This window comes from Tetrao urogallus (genome assembly GCF_951394365.1).
Source record: "Tetrao urogallus genome assembly, chromosome: 1".
In the NCBI taxonomy this organism is placed as follows: Eukaryota; Metazoa; Chordata; class Aves; order Galliformes; family Phasianidae; genus Tetrao; species Tetrao urogallus.
Genome location: NC_136813.1, coordinates 86376685 through 86397107, shown reverse-complemented (window position 1 = coordinate 86397107; position 20423 = coordinate 86376685). Strand labels below are relative to the sequence as shown.

Sequence of the window (20423 nt, the reverse complement as noted above, 5' to 3'; positions counted from 1 at the left end):
TTCAGTCTAAACTTCCCCATTTAACTCCATCTCATAAGCCCAAGTGATTTTGGCAGCCCCCTCCCCTGAAGATATCCAGTATCCCTGAACAGCCAGCTCTATTCCCCTGGGTTTACTCAGGAACCTGAAATTCTGGAGTTTAAAAAACTCTGGAGTTAAAAAAAAAAAAAAAAAAAAGCAAGATAACCCTCTTGTTTTTTCTTGTCCTGCTTCTTCTTTCTTGAATGAGCTTCTCAGAAGATTTCAGACATTGAGTTTAGCAACTGCTTCCAAGACATCCCAAACAAACAAACTGCTACAAAGGAAAATTATTTGTAAAAAAAAATATATTTTTTTATTTGGCGCAGTGTTTCCATGCAAGGTAATTGCATTTCAGTACCAACAAGACTAGCGTCATTTATTTCAAGAAAATTATCCTTCTTAATAAAAGTGACTTGTTATGGCTTTTTGATCCTCTGTCCTATGATTATAACTTATTTTCCAAATCTTAGTCAAAGTGGCACTCTGATATTCATTGTATTTTGCTAAAAACATCATGCGGATACCTAAAAGAGAGCTCTAAAGTACTAAAAGCCAAATTTAATAAATGAGGTAGTTCATCTGGTTAGGCAGAAACACAGGCTTGTGTCTCCTCATCCAGAACACCCAGTCCCCAGATGGGCGCTGCAGCCAGAGGTCTGCTGCCTGCAGCACACCCCACGGAGCAGCATCACATCCTCTGGATGCACGTGGCAGGGGACTTCGCTGGCAGGATGCTCAGCTGCCTCCTTTCTGCTGCAGCTCTGGAGCGTTCCTCTCTGTCACCAATATCACGAGCGATGGCAGGTCCTGCCCTTTCAGGAGTCACAGCAGTTCGAGGCAGAAGAGCACTTTTAATTACTGAGAGGATCAGACTGATCTTACTTGGAGCAATCTGAGTTGGATGACGGCTGTCGTGATCCTGAGGATTTATAACTACCTGAATATACAGTTTGTATTTTTTTTTTCCTGTGCCTCTACTAACATAGTGCATGAAAACTTCCCTTCATATATACCAAAAAACATTCATTTCTTCTTACATTGCCAGCCAGCAGCTCAGAGATTCAATATTCACATTACTTGACAGTTAATTTAAAACCCCACAAAACCAACTGTCTCAGAACCCTGCTACAAAAATCTGAAGTTGTGATTAAAATTTCTATTTTAAACCTGCACCTGATTACCAAGTGAAAGTTACTCAGCTAAAAAAAAAAAAAATCTCAGCAAGCATTTAGCAGAACGACTTTTCGAGAGGCACCCCATCAATAAAGGTGCTTACTGTGATATTCCCTCACTGACTAAAATCTGTCACTGTAGCCAGCACATAATCCAGCGTGCAATCCTTCATGTCATTAAAAAAAAAAAAAAAAATTCAAAGAGAAAAATCATTTGTAAAAGTGAATAAATATCCCAGGCACCCATGGCTTCATTTTCTCTTGTTCTCAGAAACATCGAATGAGAAATGGCGTTGTCATCTGTTGGCCTGTTTTAAAAAAAAGAACAAACAAAAAACAAAGGCTCTAGCTGTGCTAACAGACCATCTCATCAATTGCTTGGATGCTTCTCAATGGAATAACTGAATGGAATAAATGATTAAAGTCAAGTTTCACGACTTGGGGCATTTAGAAAGATAGAAACATTTTACCTGCATATTTTTATAAATCCAGTCTGTAAACACAGTCATATTTCCATAAACTCCAGGCCTGTTGGGACTAGCGCAGCCAGTTCCCCAGCTGGTATCTCCAACCAACCACCACACCGAGTTTTTGTTTGTTACCAGAGGACCTCCGCTGTCACCCTGCACAAAACATTGGTGCACTGTTAGTGACTGGACACCAGTGAATCATAGAATGGCCTGAGTTGAAAAGGACCACAAAGATCACCTAGTTTCAACCCCCCTGCTATATGCAGGGTCACCAACCAGCAGACCAGGCTGCCCAGAGCCACATCCAGCCTGGCCTTGAATGCCTCCAGGGATGGGGCATCCACAGCCTCCTTGGGCAACCTGTTTCAGTGTGTCACCACCCTCTGTGTGAAAAACTTCCTCCTCATATGTAACCTAAACCTCCCCTGTCTCAGTCTAAAACCATTCCCCCTTGGAATATGAGTTGGATTTCAAAAAAAGAGCTAAACACTATTGCAAGGGAGCAACTAAAATAAAACACTATGTCAATTACTGTATTAAATGAAGACTATATGCCATAGGAATGAAAATAGTTTGCCCAAAGCACTAAACAAGACAGACTTTACTGACTTTCTTGTTCACAAGCGTCATGCTACAGTAATGTAGTGATTACAAAGAGCATTTGTTCATTTTCAAGTATGAGATTACCGAACATCCTTGAAGCACATATAAAAAGACTGCCTCAGCCTCTCAGCACTGGCCCCCATGCAGAGCATGACAAAAAGCTCTCCCTTCTACAGGATGTGCCACAAAATAAACTAGAAGCCCAACTAAACTGTTAGTCATATCAGTCAATTAGAAACATATTAAAAATTCTATCAGTTTGGAATTAACTGATGATAAAATCCCTACTAATAAGAGCACAAAAACGATCAACCAGATCACTGTTAGGTGTTAGTTAGAAATAATTACCTGACAAGAATCAATTCCTCCTTGTAAATATCCAGCACAGACCATTGTAGGCAAGACCATGCCATCATAGACATTGACAGAATTACATGTAGAACGTTCTATTAAGAGTACCTTGGCATAATTCAAGTCACTTGCTGTTTTACCTAAAATTGAAACAAGCATGAAAACACATAAAAACAAAGACAATATCAGAATAACCATCAAGTTACATTCCTATTACAAATTTCAGTGGCTAGCATTACTCGACAAAATAAAATCATGAGAAACTCAGGGATGGATGCTTAAGATGAAAAGTCCGTCATGCAGAAAATACCCTGACATTTAAATTCCTTTCCCAGGGGTTGTTTACTCTGCATTGCTGTTAGTGTACTGTTAGTCAAGATAATAAGGACCTGCCTACTACAAGCCCAAGCAACTATATTAGCCGTAGGGCTATTAAAAGCACGTGAACAAAGCAATGAATGAAAAAGTCCTCCTCAGTTTCGCGGTCCGGCACTAGGCGGCAGCAAATCCCAAATTCAGTAGCCCTGTCCCTACCCCAGACCACAAACTTCATATAATCACAGAATCGTTTAAGACGAAAGGGACCCTTAAAGGCTATCTATTGCAAACCCCTCCCTCCCTCCCCCCCCCCCCCCCCCGCTGCAATGAATAGGCACACCTACAGCGACATCAGGTTGCTCAGAGCCCATCCTGCCTGAGTTTGAATGTCTTCAAGGATGGGGCCATTCACCATTTCTCTGGGCAACCTGTGCCAGTGCCTCACCACCCTGATAGTAAAAAATTTCTTCCTTATGTCCAATCTAAATCTCCACTCTTAGTCTGAAACCATTTTCCCTTGTCCTGTCACAACAGACTCTTCTGAAGAGCCTGTCCCCTTCCTTCTCATATCCCCGCTTTGGATACAGAAAGGCCGCTCTCAGGTCTCCCCTTAGCCTTCTTTCCTCCAGGTTACACAGCCCCAGCTCTCTCAGCCTTCTGATACTGCCTCTTTTTTCCGTTCTCAAGTCCCACAAATTTATCGAGTCTGAAGAGGATTGGCTGTGTAGAAGACCCAAAGTTGTCAGAGCCATGCTTACCTCCTTGATACTCTGCTCCCCACCCAGATATCCAGCACTCCTCATTAGGCTCGAACATCAATCCCGGGTTAGGCAGACAAACTGGCTGTATATTATCTACAAAGCAAATACAGTGACAGTCTAGCCCCAGATGTCCAGGCATAATGTGAAACAAGTGGATACAACATTACTCACAATGACCAACATTTGCCTTAAGTACATACATGCTGTGCTCTTTTCTCTGTACTTTACCCCCATTGCAGCTAAGCAATACCCTGCAACGCAGGCAGCAGTGAAAAGCTAAGCAGTTGCTCCTTCCTAGAGGACTACTGCATTCTGACCTCAAAGTGATGAAGGAGCACAGTTAGTGTGTCTAGCTCTATTCAACCGGCAACCTGGCTACCTGCAACAATTAACAACAGTTCGTGTGATCAGTAAACAAGGAGAGAGAAGAAACTCTTCCAACAACTAGCTTCATCCTGTTTGCAAAATCCTGCTGAAAATAATCACTAATGCAAGTGGGATTCAATGCCTGTATACAAGAAGGGTGAAATAAAAGATTTCAAACATTCTAGAAAGCAGACAACCTCCAGAATATCTCAAGTCGGTTTAAGCTGATGCACTGAAATACAGGACTTGTAATTATAGCACCCACACACACATAGAACGTATATATATGAAGTACTTTAAGTAATGTTTTATATTTCAGTTTCTATGGCCTGCTTACAAGGAAGCATCCCCACTTTTAAGAAAATCCCTTTTCAATTTTATGTATTAAAAAACTGTTACCAATCTGCTAACATGGGGAATCATAGAACAGCTTGGGTTGGAAGGGACTTTAAAGCCCATGCCACCTCAACCCCTGCCATGGGCAGGGCTGCCCCCCACCAGCTCAGGCTGCCCAGGGCTCCATCCAACCTGGCCTTGAGCGCCTCCAGGGATGGGGCACCACAGCTTCTCTGGGCAGCTGTGCCAGCACCTCACTGTTCTCCTAATATCTGACCTAAATCTCCTTTTTAGTTTAAAGCAAGGAATCTGATCAAGAACTTGGAACAGAGGTTTGGGTTGGTTTTAGAGCATTGGGGTTTTTTTGTTGGTTGGGCACATTAAGGTATCACTACTCATATTCTTTTGTTCTTCCCGTAAGTATCTATAAGAATTTCTTGATCAACTTCGGAAGTTTTAAGAGATATGCTCACTACCCCCTGCTTTCCCCCCCCTTAAGAAGAGCAGAATACATACCAGTAAAAGTCAGCGGTGTCTCTAACTTCATAAGGGCAACATCATTGTCTTTAGAATCTGTATCATAATTTGGATGGGAAATTATTTTTTGCACTCTGTATCCAGACGCTGACTGCATCTCATTCTGATTCAGAATCCCAGCATAAACAGTCCAGACGTATGCATCAGAAAATTGTCTACAGAAAAAAAACAAGCGTTAGAAGATTTGCTTCGCTGGCAGAGAAACTCAGCTTACAGAACCACAGAATCACAGAATTGCGGGGGCTGGAAGGGACCTCTAGAGATCATCCAGACCAGCCCCTCTGCAAAGCAGGCCCCCCACCTCAGGCTGCCTAGGTAGGCATCCAGGTGGGTCTTGAAATCTCCAGAGAAGGAGAATCCACAGCCTCTCTGGGCAGCCTCTTCCAGTGCTCCATCACCCTTACTGTGAAGAAGTTCCTTCACATATTGGTGTGAAAATTCCTATGCTCCAGCTTATGGCCATTTCCCCTTGTCCTGTCCCCACAGACCTTTGAAAAGAGGTTGGCCATGTCCTTTTGACTCTCACACTTAAGATACTTATAAACATTAATCAGAGCCCCTCTGAGTCTTCTTTTCTCAAGACTGAACAGACCCAGGTCACTCAGCCTTTCCTCATACAGAAGATGCTCCAGATCTTTTATCATCTTTGTGGCCCTCCGCTGGACTCTCTCCAGGAGATCCCTGTCTTTCTTGTACCAGGAAGCCCAGAACTGGATACAGTACTCAACCTTCCAAGAATTCTTTTTACTATCCATGACCAAGAATGCATATGTATTTGACTGCCACTTCTGGAGGCAAAAGCAAACAGTAACTCGTGCCTTATTTTTGGCCAGTCTCCCTTCATCAGTCAACTTTAGCAGCATGACTTTTACTGTAATGCAAATGTATTAACAAAAACTGACCACAAGATTTTTTTTTTTTTTTTTTTTTTTTTTTTTTTTCTTCTTTGTTTTATTTTTTTTTTTTCCTAAAAGACAAGGTACAGGCCATCTAACTTCAGGAGAGCTTGACTCCAGTTTCATAAGTGTACAAAAATTATTTGAAGTTAGTTAAGTATCACTGCCAATCCCCTTTGTCACTCAGCACAGCAAATTATAGCCTGAGACTGGAACACAGAAGCCTCTTTATTGATTTCAGCAACTGAGGGATCAAGGTGTTATTTCTGAAGTCTCATATGTCAGTGTTATCACTCGTGTGCTACCCAAAACATGGAAGGGCAACAGAAACCAGAATTAGCAAAAACATAATCTAGTGAAGGAATTTATCTTGAAAATGCTAGGTGGCTGTTTGGTGGGTTTTTGTTGTTTTTGTTTTTAACATCAGGCATATTCACTAGGTATAATTTAATTAGTCTCTGTGCTCCAGAACAATTCCCACATACGCCATAGAGGGCTTTCTATATGTGTGAGATCTCCCCCCCCCGGAACTGACAGCCACTTTGCAAAGAAAACCAAATTTAAACTGAATCTTAAAACCCAGCTACACCTTGGTCACCACTCCTAACACTTTTGTATATTATGGAGCACACAGTAGAAAACAGAGGAGGGATAAGATCTTCACATAGAACTAAACGCTCACATTCCTTTCTCAAGGTTAAGGACAAAGTTATTTTCCCTTGGCTGAGCCTCAAACTGTGATTCAACCAACCGTTAAAATGTCTTTGCTTACTGGGTTTTCCCTCCAATAAAAGCAGCTGCCTTTAAACATAAATACACTTAACTGTCCTTTAAGTTTCTGCTTTCAAGTTAAAAATTGACAAAATACCAGCCTTCCTTCTCCTCGAAGCCTACACAAAGTGTTCCCCAGATAGGTATACATACATCCATGGTTAATACTGGCTTGGGCTTTACTCCCCTGGGGCATGAAGACATGAGGAAATAAAGGCACTCACCCCTCCACGCAGTGGGCTGCCGTCACCAGCCACTCACGGGTGATGAGGGAGCCTCCACAGATGTGGGTGTCCTGCACATGGAGGCTCACCTGCCACGGCCACTGCCCCAGCGTCGCCATGCTGCCGCCCACGATCCTGCCCATGATGGCTCTGCTTTCAGTGGACAGGCCACACTCTGAGGGGTCAGGCATACACAGACACGCATTAGAGAGAGCTGGTTTCAAAGGCGGCTTCTTCATCGCAGGCTTCACTAAAGCTCAATAGAAAGGGAGCACGGACCACATCCACTGCACTGCTGTGAGCTGATGCCACAGCCCAGCCATTGCTCTACGGTGCTCGGACTCATGGGGACAGGGTGGACCAAGGCTCCAGTCCTTCACACTGCCCTCCTCATTGGTAGCTGTGCATCACAGTTCATCATTTCAGAAGTGAACCGTGAGAGGGTGGATTGTTACAGCCTTGAACGCTGGCCTTTGAATGTCTTTGGTGAGCCGCACAGACACACACCCCCCCATGCAACAGGACAGGCAACACCCAGGGGTCACCTCACTGCGGTGAGGAACAGCGATGACCACTGGATGGCCATGTGTCAGCGCACCAAAGACTTCCCTCCACATCGCACAGCAATGACTACAGAGCTCATCATGGGGCAAGCTTTTTAAAGGAACATGTAACAATAAAGACAAAGCTGGGGACCTAACATTCCCCTTGTCTCCTCTGCCATTCTGCTCCTTAACGTCTGAAACCAGGGCACAGAATTTAGTCATCGTTCCCACCAAACAATCATTCATGCAGATTCAAAAGGATTTATGGGCAGAGCGCTTCAAGGCATCAACAAGTGGAAGTCTGAGAAACATATACTTACTTATGCAGCGCAGAGAAACCACATTTCCTGATGCACAGTAATCACTGCAATAGAAATAGAAAAGAGCAAACAAGCTTTAAGACACCCAGCGAAGCAGACAGTGGGCAGAGCTCACCCTCACCCTCCAGCTGCTTCCTACCCATTCCAGCTAAATGCCCTGCTTTCATGCTCATCTTCCTCCTTTCTTCACTCTCTCCAGCTACCCTACCAATACCCATCTGGCCTTCACCGTTTCTTGCATTCGCCAAAACTGTCACATGGAAGACCGCAGACCACAGTACAGCCAGGCAGCACATAAGGCTTGTAAGCCTATTGAGGAGCAAGATAAAGAACAGCATAAGAGAAAATTGAGTTGATTTATGAAATAGTCATAGAGGAATTTGAACAACAAGGGAGTAAGACAATAACTTTTCAGGTATAGCAATCTACATGTTTGCGAATAAGAGGCTTCAGACTTGTTTAATGCAACTTTGACACGTCAACCTTCCAAAGAGCACAGAGGAACAGGATAGGGCATCTACACTTTTAAAAGAAGAGTAGAAGTGTTTTTAAATACAGAGAAGAGCAGCTGCTGCAAGCAGACTGAAAACAAGGTCTCTTTCCTTTTATTGTTAGGCAGGCTATATCTCCTACAACAGCTAAAAAAATAAAAAGAATTTCTTGATAAAAAGAAATTATTTTTTTTAGCAACAATACCTGCTTTGCAGCCTTTTGTACAAGTCTGTATTCCCCGCACTTGCGTTTAGCTTCATAAAGCTTCTAATGGAGACATCAGCTGCTACTCCTTGGCTATAGTAATATGTATCTCTGTGAAACAGAAAGATCGTACTAAGAAAACCAGCAGTTTTGGTTTTCAAATGACAATAAATAGTGCCAAGCCACAGCTTCTGACAAGGGCAATTCTAAAATATTAATTTCTTTCTGTATTAAGCACAGAAAAAACCCAATGGTGCAGTACTAGCGCCAGAGACTGATTCTTAAAGAAATCTTTCAAGCTCAGTTTCCCACCAGACAGTTAATTAGTAGATTAAAATAATATTGTTATCTATTATGTGTACATGGTACCACTCTTCAGCCTCATGAAACAAGGCACGATGAAGAGATGCCTTTGCATCTCTACATACACAGTGAAGTTCAAGTCTAATAAGTTCTAGCAAACACATTTCTATGAGACAGCCTCAGGGGTAGTAAATGCTGCTGCTCTGCAGGGCTTTCCAGCTGAGGAACAGCCTTGCAACATTGCTGCTGGGTTGACTTACTGTCTGAGAACTACTTTGGTTATTGCTGGTTCAGAGTCCTTAATTACAAGTGCTGCAGGCAGCCTGTGCACATGCCAGATCTGCCTGGGCAATTAATTGCCCTCATTACATTACACACTGGAAGACAGCACTTGCCACATCAGAGACAGGCAACATAAAGTATTTCAACTGCAGAAGAATTCAGGCTACAGCATTATGCATGGAGAACACGGACAGCATTCTTGCCACAAACATTTGTGCTGATCTTCCACACAAGCATCTGTTATTTGTCCTCAGGAGATCAAAGCTTTCCATGTAATACTGATGACAAATTAAGCCAGAATGGACGTTACTGGGCAACTATAACAAGCTGGTACTGTGAAGCAAGCTTTGGAGGATTACTGTGAGTGAATGTTTACATACAAGTGACCCCACGGAGTAACTACTGCATGCATGCCAGACACACATCACCTGTCAGAGGAACCTTCCATTTTGATTCTGTAATACCTATCATTGTTAAATTAGATCCGCTTGAGTTCAACAAAGCTAGATCACTAACTGCTTTTTGTTTCTGATTTGTATTCTTAAAAACTGCAAGATTTAAGGGAATATTAACTTTTCCATGTATTTGCAAAGACTGACAAAGGTTAGACTTACACACTGTAACCCATGTCTTGACATGCAATCTTCCCAAAATCATCAGTCCAGTCATCTTCACAAACAGGGTACCAGGTTTGGCTGACAGGTGAATAAACTTCGAGGATGAAGTTTGGTCCGTAAAGTCTAACTGCCAGAAAAGGAAGAAAAGAACAAATCCCAAAAACATAAGAACACCACACACACTATGTTACTGCTCTGTTTAAAGGTTCTGCCACCCATGATATTTGTATGCACAAGCTGGTGCTAATTTAATGCTGCCATCTATTCAATTTTAGAGTAAATATCAAGTAGACAGTTTCTACTAGAAATTTTAAGGGAAAGTATGCAATATAGTGTTCATCATTTCAGTTCTTATTCTCAAAACTCTTTCATATTCTAACACTGCAGAAGATTGAAATACTCAATTTTCCATCTTTTACCTACACAGCCATGTATTACATGTAAATAAAATATAATCTGACGTAATCTATTTCTGTTATATCTTAATGTGCCAAATTGCTTCAGACAAGTGCTATAGAACAAAAACATAACAAGGAGCAATCTTCTATGCCCCACTGTGTATTTATCTGCAAAAGAATTTATAGCAAAATAATTCAAGTAAAAGAGCAGACTGAGCAAGCTTCTCCAAAAACTAATTATTCAACTAAATGGAGAGGAACAGCTGTTAGAGCACATGCCAGTAAAAGCTAATACTGCATGAAGCACGGACAGAATAGGAGTTCACAAACAGCATAAGCACAACACAGGTGCTAGCATCAAGTGCCAGACCTTTGGAATGGGCAAACAGATGACATTTTCACCTCACAATTCCAGCTCTTCACCACAGCTTTTCTTGTCAGCTCGAGTTGGAAAAACACTAATCAGACCTTTCTTACACAAAGCAGATGTGAAACTGAAAATAAGTATTTGGAGAACGAGGAATGTGAAATATGTGGAAAAAGCTCTATACTATCACCTGAAGTTCTACAACAACAGTTCATTCCAGAGCCAATGTCATACTCAGATTTGCATAAACGAAAATCAAATAAAAAGAGAAACTGTTTTTAAAATATTAAAACTCCAGCAAACTCAACTCTGAGCCAGTCATTTTGCTTCAGCTCTTCAATCAACCGGAAACTGACTGAAGATCCAGATATAAGATTTGATGTATTCAAACATCCCAAGCCATTTTAGAGATACAGCTGAGCTAAGCTGGCCCTATGGTAACTCAGCAAGCTTTAGACAAAGGAATTTGACCAAAAACTCTTGCGCTGGCTTGACTGCTGGTACTCACCACACCGGTTTTCATCCTCCCCATTTGGGCAGTCAGTTATTCCATCACACCACAATGAGGGAGAAATGCACGCTCCCGAAGATCCACACTCTATTAAGGATCCAAGACAACGATCCTCAACTGAAAGGAGCAACAAGGTCATCAGACTGAACATCAGCTTAGCCTCAAGCAATCACCGCCAACTCTCACCTTATGGAACACGTCAGTTTAATAGAGCAAAGCACCAGCAAACTCTTAAACTCAGAGCTGGGAGGAAACCTCACCTAACACAATCAAAGATTTATTGCTTTGTCCTTCACATCACTTGTCAGATTAACTCATTGATGCAGCTGACTGAATGGACAATTTTGTCCATTGCCTCCCCCAAATAAACAAGCTCTACTAAGTTTTCTGAAAGGAGTCAACTTCACACCAACGAAGCAAAGAAAGAAGAAATTAATCACACCTTGTTGTTTTCAGTCCTACTTAAAAGAAGACTACATTCACCCTGCATAAATCTGAGTTTAAAAAAAAAAAACAACAACTAAGAACACAAAGTGGCTGCCTAATAATTTTAAATGAACTACCTTCTGTTTTCCTTTCCCTTCCCATAGAGAACAGAGAGGTTCCTAACAACATAGCAAATTGTTCTTCAATTTTCTTAGAAAAATTATTCAATTGAAAGGGAAATTAAGTTATCACAAAATCGACTTGGGTAAGCCAAACATAACTGCTATAGCCCAGCTTCAGAGTTCAGTCATTCCGGTTGGAGATGACGTCCAAGTTCAACATGTCACCTGTGTTCCAGCTTACGGTGGTTACTTGGACTGGGCACACACAACTTTAACCCACTTACATCAAAAGCCTCACAAAAGCAAATAAACATAGGCAAACTAGTTCAGCTTTAAGTACGGTCCCATATTACCAAAGTAAAATACGTCTTGATCATTTACCTTAACTTTAGCAGCTAAGGCATATGAATTTACTTCATCTCCTTCCTTTGAAGCTAAGCCAAGTTAGAATTTAGAATACAGTTTCATTTCAGTGTTAATATATAGTACTAATTTCCCAAATTAAATGTACTCTAGGATCAGTTGCCCACAATCACATGCCAGCTAGCCACCAAAACACAAACCCTTGTAAGATGTCAAGCTACTCTTTAGTAAAGCTACTACAACATAGAGCTGTACTGCCTCAGCTTTTCCCAGACAGATTGTAGCTTTCCAGAAAAGCCAGCTGCTCCAGAGGAGGCAAAAAACTGACATCATTTGATGTCAAAAATGTATTCATTTGACAAAATGAAAGGAAAGCAATAGTAGCACTATTAAAAAACAAACAAACATCCCACAGTTAAGGCCTTTTTCTAAAAGCCACACTAGTTTATCTCTTATGAAACAGGTGACAAAGACTTCCTTGCCCTTAATTCAGCATAAAATGAAAGACAAGAATCTATATTTCTAACTTTAAAAGAGCACTACATCTTTTCTTTTCAGAACAACAACAAAAAGAATAATTCTTACCAAAATACCAGATCAAGAAAGCAGCAATTGCACAAACGACGACTACTAAAATGGATACTACAATTATTATGATTTTCTTCATACCTGAAATGAAAGTATGGATAAAAATGAGAAATTAGGTTCACAAATAAGGTAATTTCCAGCATGGTCACAAGCGCTATGTGTATTTTACTGAATTCAAAAATTGGTGGTGTTTGCTCATCAAACTTTTCTCCATTTCACCACCTTTCCTCCAAATTGTTCAGGTTCCTGGTACGACAGCCAGCCATCACTTCCTCATTTATAGAGAGGAAGCAGCCCTCACAGATTCTCTCAATACAGGAATCTGAAGGAAAGACCACTTTTATTTCTTATCTTACTCTGGAAGACATTAAGTCTAACTTTGGAAGAAATGCCAACGAATCTTACTTGATGAACACATCCTGGACGAACTGGATGGAGGTGCTACTGGAATGCTTGACTGATGGTTGGAAACTCTTGGGATATAAGTTGGCACTGATGGAACATTCGTAGAAAAGTACTGTGGATATGGATTAGCACCTACTTGTGGCCTGGCAGAATAGTAGTTTTCTGTCTGAAAGCCATGATTTTCATAGTACGGTGGTGGATTCTAAATGATAACGTTATGAGAAAAAAAGGGAAAAAAAAAAAAAAAAAGCAAGACTGCAATTAGAACAAAGTAAATTTAAGATGCCACCTCCATGCAGAACTCTACTAGGTAATGAATCATAGAATGGCCTGGTTTGAAAAGGACCACAAAGATCATCTAGTTTCAACCCCCCGGCAATGTGCAGGGTCACCAACCACCAGACCAGGCTGCCCAGAGCCACATCCAGCCTGGCCTCGAATGCCTCCAGGGATGGGGCATCCACAGCCTCCCTGTGCAACCTGTTCCAGTGTGTCACCACTCTCTGAGTTCAAAAAACTTCCTCCTAATATCTAACCTAAACCTCCCTTGTCTTAGTTTAAAACGATTCCCCCTTGTCCTACCAAAATCCTAGCAAGTGTCCAACGCACTGATTTACATCGAGAAAGAGATTTACAGCATGTACGTAATTCCTCACACTCTGAATAATAAAGATAGCAACAGAGTGAGCCCTGAAGGCATGTTAAAAGATCAATTTCCTAATCCAAAATAATTCAACCTTAAAAGGATTCTTAAACCCAGCCTACCAGTTAGCTGCACTGGTCATTTCACTTGAACATCAGTACAAATAAGGAGCAAGGTTCAGGCAATACTATCATCAAAAGAAATGTTGACAACTAACAGCCCTTATATATTCAACTGTCCAGGTTTAAGAAAAAGGCTTACTTGCCATTTTGTTCCATGGCAATGCAAGGCACACCTGAGGTATTTCCAAAACACCCTGGCCTACAACAAGTTGCAGAATACTTATCCTGCAAGAGATTTATGAATCAGAAGCCATTCCAATCTCTCTCAAACATACGGTTTAAAAGTATAAACCTAGTCCCATCAATATCTGAGCACTTGAAATGCTAATTAATTCAAGCCTCTTACACCTGTCTTGCAGTCTATCTTTCCCATTATGCAGAAAGCATGAGAATTCCTTCTACCCACCTCTTTAAAGACTTACTAACCCGCACATCCTTCAGCATTCTAATAGTTGTAAAGAGACACAACCTCACAAAAACAAAAATTCAGAAAGGAATATTTTGTTCACTTACTACAGTAGAGGTCATCTTTCCTTTACAGCAGTCCTGAAACAATTCAAGTGTTCAGACGTAAAGACTGAACCTATAAAAAAACAAGAAGTGGTCATAACGGAAATGGTTGTAACCAAAAAGCTTTGTCCACCTCTCTCATCAGTTAAATCTTTAGAAAAATGCCAAATTAGGGGGAAAAAGAAATATGGAAGTCTTTTGAGAGAGAGTATAAATGAAGGTACAGCCTGAAACTGGATCTCAATAGCCTCTCAATACAACCCAGTGGATCACACAGTGGCAGTCATTCATCCACAGGAGCATCACACAAACCCAGAGGATGGCAGCGGTGCCTGCTCCTGCTACAGGAGTGGTGATGTCCAGCAGCCTGTCAGCCTCCACCTGCTGTCAGCACCCGGCTGCTCCTCCCACCTCTCCCTCGGCACTTACTCATGTATCACTGAAGCGCGTGACACGGAAACAAGAGCTCAAACAAAGCATCAGGAAATACAAATTCAATGGACTCATTTAATAATGCTACATCCGGTAGCCCTGCAAACCATGCCGTTTTCACTCTTCCGTGTTGGTTGTGTGCTGTGGCCACCACACCAAAAATGGGGAAAAACACACAGTGGGGAAACAACAAGCCAAACCAGTGCAAATGTTAGAGCTGCATCCAGTGTTTCAAGCATATAGCAGTTTATTTTAAAGTTAACCATTAACGCTAGGTAAAACCAACAATTTGCAGATACACAAGACATGCGACAATGTTTGCTGCAATATTTCTAACAAAGAAGGTTACACACCGCCACAAGCAATCATTTTAATGATTAGATCTACAGAGACTTCTCATAATGTTACTCTACATGAGGAAAAGCAGAGAAAAGGGCTCAGTCACATGCTGAGCAATACAGTTCTCCAGCTTTCCAGCTCCAGCAAGCCCTGCGCATGGGCACAAAATGGCCTCTGCTGAAGGCCACTGCTGTAGACAGAAGTTGCATAAAGACATAGCACAGCTCAGCCTGAGGCAAGAAGTTCTTTTAGAGCCTGCACCTAGATCATTATCTCACCCAGAACTGAACCGCAAACATCTCCAAAGTGAATTTCTAGAGCAGCTTAGCACCGAAGAGCACGCCAAGTTCACAACAGCTTAGGATGGCTGTTCATGGTATACACCTATTAGTATTACCAGTAGCACTCCGTTGAACTCATATTTGCATGACAGACAAGAGAAAACAAGTCTTATTCTTACTTACAGTAAGTAGTTAATCAAAACTGGTGACTAAGTCTGTATGACTTCTGTTTTATGTCGCATCCATTCTTGGTCACTTCTTCATAGTAGAGTTGGGTAAACTCAGTTCTGCCCAAACTTACAGAACAAGTAACACTTTGCGGGAAGATACTGCTGTTCCTCGTTGCCTGAAAAAGAAGGGGAAAAAAAGGTACAGAAGTTTAGCAATAACAGACAGAAGAGAATATTATGTGATTTTGAGGCAAGCCAACAGGAATCACAATTTAAAAAAAAAAAAAAAAAAAAAAAAAATTCCAAATATTTTCTATAGCACAATTTGAAATTCTTTGCCAGTTGGCAGGCGACAGCCTTCCTCACTCTTTTTTTTTTTAAAATAACTAAGCAACAGAGACTTTTTTCTTATCTTGACTATAACTACCACTCCCAACTTAGTCCTTGTGAATCTGTTTCCCATGCAACAGATAATAACAGAATTTCAATTATCACACTATAAAACATAGGCAAGATAAGATATAGTCATATACATATTTCCACAAAATTATTTTCCAGGATGTTAAAAAGAGATTAAAATGAAACCACTGGATTCCTATTACATTGTACATGCTTCAAAGGCAAAAAAAAAAAAAAAACAACCCGATGGGTAACATCCAATAACAATATAATCATCTTCTTAAACATGGATCACTAAGGTAGTTCAGGATGTTTTACAAATAACCAAGGGTACTGCAGCAGATTCACAGATAAGGAAGCTGGGCCACAGAAAAACAAACTGACCTGTGAAACAGTCCCTGTCCCGACAATGACAGAAGGGATGGGTGTGTTATCTCAGTCCATTGCTTGTCTCAGTCTCACGCATGATATTTAAATACATTACACACAAAAAGTGTTATAAAGCTATGTTGATGAGGCAAAGTTTAGTCAGAACACAGAACTATACTTTCCTTCCCCTTCCAGTCATTCCTCATCAACAAACATATGACAAGCTATAATGGCACGGTTACTGGGTACATTTGAATAAATCTCAGAAGTCCTTCAGGGAGAGAGGGGATGGGGGAGTTAACAGGGACCCTCACACAAGGAAACAGAAATGGAGCTCATCTCTGCAGCAACTTGAAAGAACAAGAGACAGGGAACAGGAGGGCAAAGCCTTGAACAAAAGACAGAGTCCACTGAGGCAGTGCCTTGCAGGTCACATGCATGCACCTTCCAACTTTGGGAAAAGTATAGCCAAGGATTGAAAAGGAACCATCATTCAAACCCCTGAGTTTCAAAACCTTCAGTTTGTTCCAAAGTTGAACAGAATGAGCGTTTGGACACCTGTATCACAGAAGTTCCAAAAACCAAGTTTTGCTTTTCTTACAGAACTCTGAAGTAAAGAAACAATGCCATAATTTCTAATGATGGACAATCATATGTACAAAATGTACAGCCATCGCTGCCATGGCATACAGATGAATGCACTGCAATACACTGACTCGCAGCAGGCAGCTATTACTCAAAATATCACGGCCTCTTTTCACATGTGCCTTAGGAGCATTATCATTATAGTTGTCATGGGTAAGTAGGGTTGACAAATATATATATACATATAAGCTTTTTTCCAATAAAAGATATCAGAATAGAAAAAAATTGAAAATACTAGATTCACCCCAGACAAATTCAATTCAATACTTCTTTAGAAAAGTTTTTCAGTAAATGTATGTAAGTTACCTCTGCATATGTAAAACAAAGTTACAGTTTGATAGGTTTTTCATGCAAGAAATGAAAAACGTTCCTTCTTTATTACACATCATGTTCTAACTGTTAATTAGGAGCAGTACCATGCTCCAGAGGTGCAGTGCTCTACAAACACCACGAGCTACCTTGGTTTCTGCAAGCTTTCATAAAGAGACAGCTACAAGTTGTTTTCATGCTTGAACAAGTATGTCAACAGGATGGAATGACACCTTCAAGCGTCCTAATGCAACACCAGAAATAATAGAATCATTAAGGTTGGAAAAGACCTCTAAGATCATTTAGTCCAAATGTCAAATCCAGAAATCTACTGAAGCAGAGATACATAGACAACAGTATGCGTCCTATATTTCCATGCTATTTTGCTACATATCTAATGCCATTTCCTGAACAAGAAATGTTAGTAGCTGTTTGACTAGTTCTATTATAGGTATCATCAACTAAAAAAAAATAAAGCAAGCAACAAAATCCAAAACTCGTTCTTGATAGCTAAAAATGCATTAGAGTAAATGCATGCAAACAAGGAAAAAGGGAGAAGAACAAATAAAAATGAAAAGCATAGAGAAAAGATCTGCTTTTAAAAAGAGAAAGCGTAACAGCATCCAAATGATCCATATAAAGCAGTGACTAACACTGATACCAGGTCATAAGCAATAAACATTCGTCCTTGTTATCCTGATAAAGGAACACAGCATACCCATTAAAATGGCAATGCAATAATCCCAGCGCAAAGCTCAACCTTAACTCAGAACAAGTCAACACGTTAAGCCTTTTATTGACAAGGTTACAAACGAAGCATACTGTTATGTGTTTATAACACATATAACTGCCCATTACAACTGCTTTACGTCATCCAAGAAGTTTCAGTGGATACAGGAAGCCAACAGTAACAGTAAGGGGACAAACAAGAAAAGAGACAATTCCAAGTTTACTTACAAGATCTTTCCACATACTGTGCAGTTTATACCTTTGCTTCCTGGACCAAAAAAAAAATGAAACAGTCATCTGGACACCACACTCAGACATAAAGCCTGATTTTGAGTAGTGCTGTATGGAGCCCAGAGTTGGACTCTGTGATCCTTGCAGGTCCCTTCCGACACAAGATATTCAGTGACCCTACGGCCTTGCAGAGAACTATGTAAGACTATGCAAATATTAACATGAAAGCCTCTGCCACAATTGAACCTTGGCATTCCTACATTTCTTAAGAAGTAACTTTGGAGCTATTCCAGATTAGCTCCTAGAAATATCATTAAGCCATAGAACCACTTATCAACGGGTGTTAAAAAACAGTACCTGTTGATAAGCACTACCAGGAACTCAAATGAAGTCCACAATACAACAGTATTCCCAAGGTCAGAAGACAGAGATTCATTCCACTTACACAAGATAAAGCTCAGGGCATAGCAGTCTCATTCTAAGCAGCTATGGGATGCAGCAGTCATACTGTGAGTGATGCCCTGAAAAAGCATTATTATGAAACTCTGCCTATTACAAATACACAGCTGGCTGTATATAGAAAATAAAAATAAAAGTTAGGAACTGTGGGGTGGGAAAAGAAGCAGAAAAGGTGTTGTCTAACTGAGCAGCAGAAGAGTTATAACCCTATAAAAAGCTGTTTCCAAAACAAGAGAGGGCAAGAGTCTAAACAACCAGATTTGCTGGGATGGTGGAGCTTGGTCAGTTATTAGCTGTAGCTGAGATTAGTGTCCACAGCACCCAGAACCTCACACACACAAATCATTTTGCTGCTAAAGGACGCAGCAACTGTCTGCCTGGCATTTGGATGCATTCTTTCTCAGTACTACAGGCTGCCCAGAGAGCTTGTGGGGTCTCCTTCTCTGGAGACATTCAAAACCCACCTGGATGCGTTCCTGTGTGACCCAATCTAGATGTTTCCACTTTAGCAGGGGATTGGACTAGATGATCTTTTGAGGTCCCTTCCAATCCCTGACATCCTATGATTCTGCCCACTTCCCTCCACAGAGGAACAACCTCAACTTCAGGTAGCACAATGCACATCTCAGTCTGCAGAAATGAGACTTTGCTGGCGGTTCAGGGCTGGGAAGCTTGCAAGAACACTTGTTTGCCATAGCCAAATTGCAAATGATTGAGCTTGCAGACGTAGTTAGCAGGAGATAGCCACGCTGCTGAAAAATGAATAAAAAGTAGCAAAGCTAACAAAACTGACATATTTAGGTGTTTGCCCAGATCAGCAGCTTTCCATCATGACTTTTCCACTCTCATGAGAAGCTGTGAACAAAGGGGTCTGTGGCAGATGACAGAATTGTGAGATTTGGAAGAGATCTCTGGACAGTCCCTGCTAAAGGCAGTTCCCTACAGCAGGTTGCACAGGAAAGTGTCCAGATGAGTCTTGAATGTCTCCAGAGAAGGAGACTCCACAGGCTCTCTGGGCAGCCTGTTCCAGTGTTCTGTCACCATCAGAGGAAGAAAAGCCAGCTCCTGCTAGGCGATTGGATTCACCACATTGAAGCCCTCATTGCCAGAGACTGCATTAAGGATGCATGTGCTCACAACATGGGACGAGCACTAATGCAGCAGCACAGCTGTAGCAGCACCTGAACCCTGTCCATTTCATTGACCAATGCCCCAAACAGTGCCTGTCTCACCCCTCACATTCCGCTGCCTCGCTCGATGCAACCCAGTCCCAGTAGGCGAATCTGCTTCCTTTGGCTCTTTGTAATGCACTGAAGGCGTGAGTGTAACTTTACTCAGGGCAAACGGGGACACCCAGGACAAGGGCTCAGTGTGAGAGCAGTCTGTCAAGTTCACCGACCCACACTCGGCCCTGCAAACCTGCGGTGAAACCCAAGGTGCAGAGAGGTGTGAGCTTCAATGGGACCGCCGGAAGGAGCGTGCAGGGGGGTGAGCACAGCACTCCAAGCTCTGGCCTGGAAGCCTCAATGATACAGAATCACAGAATGGTTTGGTTGGAAGGGACCTCACAGCCCACACCACCCCAACCCCTGCCGTGGGCAGGGCTGCCCCCCACCAGCTCAGGCTGCCCAGGGCCCCATCCAACCTGGCTTTGAGCACCTCCAGGATGGGGCACCACAGCTTCTCTAGGCAGCTGTGCCAGCGCCTCACCAAGCTCTCAGTGAAAGAATTTCCCAGTAACATCTAAAAATATTATATGATTCCTGCAGGAAGGAATCTACCAACAGAGACAACCTTCCAAAATTTGAATGGACAAACTATGACACCCGTATCCAGAAACTGGCACTTTCGCAAGAAACCACAGAGCAGCAACACAACGAAGAGACCCCAGAACTTGACTCTGCTTTGGTTTATCCTGCATAGGAGCGACAACGCTCTGACACCTCGGAACAGCCACCTTATCCCGCCGCATTCTGCCTCGCGGCATATCCCTCCTCGGGAGAAGCCGTCGCTACC

At 41.8% G+C, this 20423-nt stretch overlaps 1 protein-coding gene across 1 annotated transcript; it reads right to left on the bottom strand.

The window, feature by feature from the left end:
* Positions 1-709: 709 nt before the first annotated feature.
* Positions 710-14062, bottom strand: TMPRSS2 (transmembrane serine protease 2; the record flags this gene model as incomplete). Its single annotated transcript, XM_079549346.1, has 13 exons — positions 710-940; positions 1664-1816; positions 2615-2757; positions 3694-3789; positions 4915-5090; positions 6827-7001; positions 7692-7735; positions 8388-8498; positions 9587-9716; positions 10863-10982; positions 12362-12445; positions 12770-12971; positions 14048-14062. 13 exons carry the CDS (start codon positions 14060-14062, stop codon positions 710-712), a joined length of 1680 nt encoding a protein of 559 aa, XP_079405472.1.
* Positions 14063-20423: the final 6361 nt, after the last annotated feature.